The 4,373-nt window shown below is 55.8% G+C and overlaps 1 protein-coding gene across 1 annotated transcript; it reads right to left on the bottom strand.

Moving 5' to 3' along the window:
• Positions 1 to 130: 130 nt before the first annotated feature.
• Positions 131 to 4,128, bottom strand: LOC104280536 (tyrosine-protein kinase HCK-like; the record flags this gene model as incomplete). The annotated part of the gene is made up of 5 exons (XM_009878210.1): positions 131 to 333; positions 874 to 1,005; positions 1,261 to 1,414; positions 3,716 to 3,792; positions 3,946 to 4,128. Coding segments are annotated over 5 exons (749 nt in total), but the record flags the coding sequence as incomplete, so codon positions are not given.
• Positions 4,129 to 4,373: the final 245 nt, after the last annotated feature.

Raw genomic sequence — 4,373 nt, 5'->3', positions numbered from 1 at the left:
CTGGCCTGAGCTTCCATCTCAGCCCCAGACGGGACTCCCGGGTCAGGCTGGTGGAGGAAGGCATGCCTGGGTAAGTCATGAGTGGGATAGGAGAGCCAGGGTGTCCACTGCCTTCACCGATCTGCCTGCATTAGGGCTGCTGCTGGTACTGGCTCTCTGTTGCAGTGAAGAAATCCTCCAAAATGCTCTGCGTGTACTCGAAGGTGGGACGATCCTCGGGTTTGGTCTTCCAGCATCTCAGCATAACATCGTACAGCTCCACGGGGCAGTTCTGTGTGCGAGGCATGCGGTAGCCGTGCTCCAGGGCTCTGATCACCTCCACACTCGACATCCCTGGAGAAACGGAGCCAGACAGGTGAATGTTTTGTGGTTTATCAGCGATTCCTTTAAAGGCAAAAATCATCCAAACTACCCACCCTTTGGGCAGCATCACTGGGAGGAAAAAGTACAGGTTCAAGGGGCTGGGAAGGGGGAACTGCTGCTCCTGCTTAGGGAAACGTGTGGACAACCGAGATGCTGAGTTAGTTGTAACACGTGGTTTTGTACCCCGGTTGAGCAGATCAGATGGGAATTATAATAATTTTGTATGTATTTCAAAAAAATAAAGGCTATACTTCGCCATCTGCTGAGTCTCTAACGAGCCATTCCTTCCAATAAAAATAAGTTACTGCGATGGCTCACAGGCAGAATTGCCATCTTGAGACCTTATGCTACTGCCTTTGAGCCCTGCTCCCAGTGCGAGATTCAGATTTATTGCCATTCCCTCTCTTTTCAGCCATATAACTTCATGGGGACACAGCTCCCATGGATGGGGCCCAGGAGGTGGAGCGTGTCTTTGGGAAGCAGCTCAGAGGAGGCGTTTCACCTCCTTACCTGGGTAAGGGATGCGCCCGTAGGTAATGATCTCGGTCAGGAGGATCCCAAAGGACCAGACATCTGATTTTATAGTGAAAGATCCATAGTTGATGGCTTCTGGTGCAGTCCATTTAATGGGAAACTTGGCGCCTGGTCAGAGAAAACAGAAGGGAAACATGAGCTTCTAACATAAATGCCGAGAAACTGGTGGTGAAATATAGGGAAGAGGAAACAAAGAGAAGAGGAAGACGTGAAGCGATGCAAATCAGAGGCACTTCCCCCACTAGCACGTCCCTCCTGGGGTCCTTGCCACCAAGGTTACACATTGATAAGCAGCCCTGAGGGAACCCCAAAACCCTTCACCGTGGCAGAAAGCAGCCAGCCCCTCCCCAGCAACTCCTGCACCTTCCCGGGCCGTGTACTCATTGTCTTCGATGACTCTGGCCAGTCCAAAGTCTGCGATCTTGCACACCAGTAGTGCCGACACCAGGATATTGGCAGCCCTCAGGTCTCGGTGGATGTAGTTCCTCTTCTCGATAAACGCCATCCCTTCTGCGATCTGTAAAAAGGGGAAAGAGAAAAATGCAAAGAAGCTGTTTGAAATAACACAACCCCTTTCTCAACATGACTGGTACCGGGAACGGACAGAGGCTATCGGCTTCTGGCCAGCGCAAGGGAATGGGGTGAAAGGAGCTGACTCCTCTGCAGGGGAACCTCTCCCTGTGCAGAGGATCCCTTGCAGAAGCTCAGGGGCTGGCAATGAGCCCAAGGTGACCCATTTAAGCCCCTCTGTGAGAAAAGCAGCGAGAACTGGCATCCGAGGAGCCGAGTTGCTCACAGGCAAGTGTCTGCAGATGTCTGTAGGGCAAGACGTGGAGTAAATCATTCTCTGTGGAGTAAATCATTCTCCATGGAGTAAATCAGCAAAGATGGGAGACTGTCTCCAAATACATCAGCAATGGTTTGAGAGCAGCAGGGAGTAAATTACCCTCACTCTACACTGAGGGGACAACAAATGGACTCTAAGTGCCGCACTGAGGGTCAGCCAGGAGTGCTGAGCTTCCTTGGTGAGGACAGAAAAGGAGGGGGGTGGGACTCCCCAGAAAGGCGGCTCTTCAGGAATAGCTTGTGAAGAGTCAGTCCTGCCTGGGGGCAGGATGGTTGTGAGAACCCCTGAAGTTCCCCTCCCTGCAGGCTCTTATCTTCTGAGTGGCTGTAACAATGCAGAAATGACCTGGTGTGCACACAACCAACCCCCAAATTTGTGCTGAATTATCGCATGCCTGAATGCTGCCAGCATCCCAGAGAGGAAGGGACTAGAGCAGCCAGAGAGGACACTTGCCCCCCATCCCCGTCACACTCGCACAAGCCTGGCCAGCGTAAGGTGCAGTTGCTCCCAGTGCTCTCCAGACAAAATACAGAAGTAAACAAGCACTGCAAGAGCAGGAGGGTTATTTCCATGACCACAGACAGCCTTGCAGTGACTCAGCCCCAGCACAACCCTGGGTGCCAGCCTTGCTACCTGCCTGCCTGCACACGAAAGAGCTTCAGCCTTTGCTCCGTGGTGGCGCAGAATGAAGCCCCTCTGAGCTGCAGAGCCACTGGGTGGTTCGCAGGAGCCAGCTTGCCGGGAACAGATGGTGGGGGCGAGCATGCAGCTGGTGAACACAGCCCAGCGCAGCCAGCACAGGTCACCAGCGACCCAGCCTAAGCCCCTGGGGTCTAGGCTCCCATCCTGGCTTTCCTCTCAGGTACCCCTACAAATGGTTTCAGAGGTACCAAGCTTAGCTCAGAGGGTGCCTGGATTCAGGCAGCATCTGGGGACACTGTAGAAGCAACAGGGGCAAGACAGTGGTTGCACAAACAAAGCTAGACATGTAATAGTATGCTTAGCTGTACTCAAAATCAGCTCTGCAAAATATCCCCCAAATGATTTTCACGGAGTCCTCCTGCCTCTCCTGCTGCCGTTCCCCAGCCTGTGCCAGCCCTTTGGCAGGCAGGTGATTTTAATGAACCACAGACCTCCCCCGGGACTTCCTGTGTTTTTTTCCCTACGCTCCCTTCTACAAACCAAGCCCAGCTCAACCTCCCGCCCACTGTGAATGCAACGAGACCCGGCTGCAGGTTTCCTACTAAACCCACCCTATTAAAGCTCGACACTGCTGCAGCTGTAGGTGGGTCCTGCCCCGGGGCATGGCCCGAGTGGGATGAGATGCTGCCCTGGAGCACCGCAGTCAGTGCCAGGGTGGGCCTGTGGCCGGGTTTTTGGGGCATTTGCGAAGTTGAGGCTCTGTCACACAGAGTGCATTGTTTGCAGGTAACCAGCACATCAGCAGCAATGGATAGAAATCCAAAGCTTTGCCACAGCAGCTCCCTCAGGGAGCTCTGGCTTCAGGCAGGTCACACCAACCAGCACCAGCGTGCCCTGGAGAAGGGACCATGCAAACACACCGCGATGCTCACCCCTGTGACTTGCGCAAAGCACAGCTGCAGCCCACAGGACAGAAACCATGACAATCTCAGAGATGAAGGTTTCCCAGCTCCTCAGAAGGAGCAGCCAGGCCAGAACGCCCCAGGGTCCGTGCAGATCCATCGCGGCACTGCCCGGGCACGTGCATGGGCTGGCCGGCTGCGTGCTGCAGCGAATGGACTAACAGAGAGGAAGCCACCACTTCTCCTTTGGCACACACCGGCTCCTGCGTGAGGGCAGCACTGCAGGGAAACCTCCCCAGCTCCTTCTCTGCATCCCCACCACCCCCAGCATTTGCCAAGTAAGTCCTTGGGCTCCTCCGTCCCTTCGCTCACCCTCCTCAGGGGCAAGAGGGAGCGGGGAGCAGGGCAAGGTCTGCTCCCTCCTCACCTGGGCAGAGAAGTCGATCAGCTTCGGGAGCGGCTGCTTGTTCCCCTCCTCGCTCTTCAGGAAATCCAGCAAGCTCCCTGCGGATGGGGAAGGGTGCCAGGGCTGATGGCTCAGCGGCAGTCTGTGCCCACCCTCGGGGTGGCACAGGGTCTCTGGGAAGCCGAGCACAACGCGGGGACTCGGTCAGGAAACACACCCAACCCCCCAACCCGGTCCCCTGGATCAGGCACCTTTCTCCATGAACTCGGTGACGATGTAGATGGGCTCCTCCTTGGTGACGACGGCGTGCAGCTTCACCAGCTTGTCGTGCTGCAGGGTCTTCATGAGGTTCGCCTCCTCCAGGAAGGCGTCCACAGACATGCTGCCCGGCTTCATCGTCTTCACCGCCACCTTGGTGTGCTTGTTGTAGGTAGCTGCGGGACAGCACAACAGACTATTTCCAGTCCCCCCAGTGCCCAGGCACTGGGAGCAATGGATTTTGGAGCCAAAGCACCCAGTCCTGCAGGAGCTGCCATGCGAGGGCTGGAGACTGTGCACAGCCCAGAGCTGTCCCCATGCACCCAGCCCCGAGCAGTCCCTGTGTTAAGGGCACTTCCTCGTGTTCCTTGCCCTCTCTGCCACCCCTCCACCTCCTCTACCATCCCTCACTCTCCCTCGT

This window comes from Apaloderma vittatum, unplaced genomic scaffold, assembly GCF_000703405.1.
Source record: "Apaloderma vittatum isolate BGI_N311 unplaced genomic scaffold, ASM70340v1 scaffold29571, whole genome shotgun sequence".
Classification (NCBI taxonomy): Eukaryota; Metazoa; Chordata; class Aves; order Trogoniformes; family Trogonidae; genus Apaloderma; species Apaloderma vittatum.
Note: the sequence above shows the minus strand (reverse complement) of the source record. Positions and strands in the feature narration are given on the sequence as shown.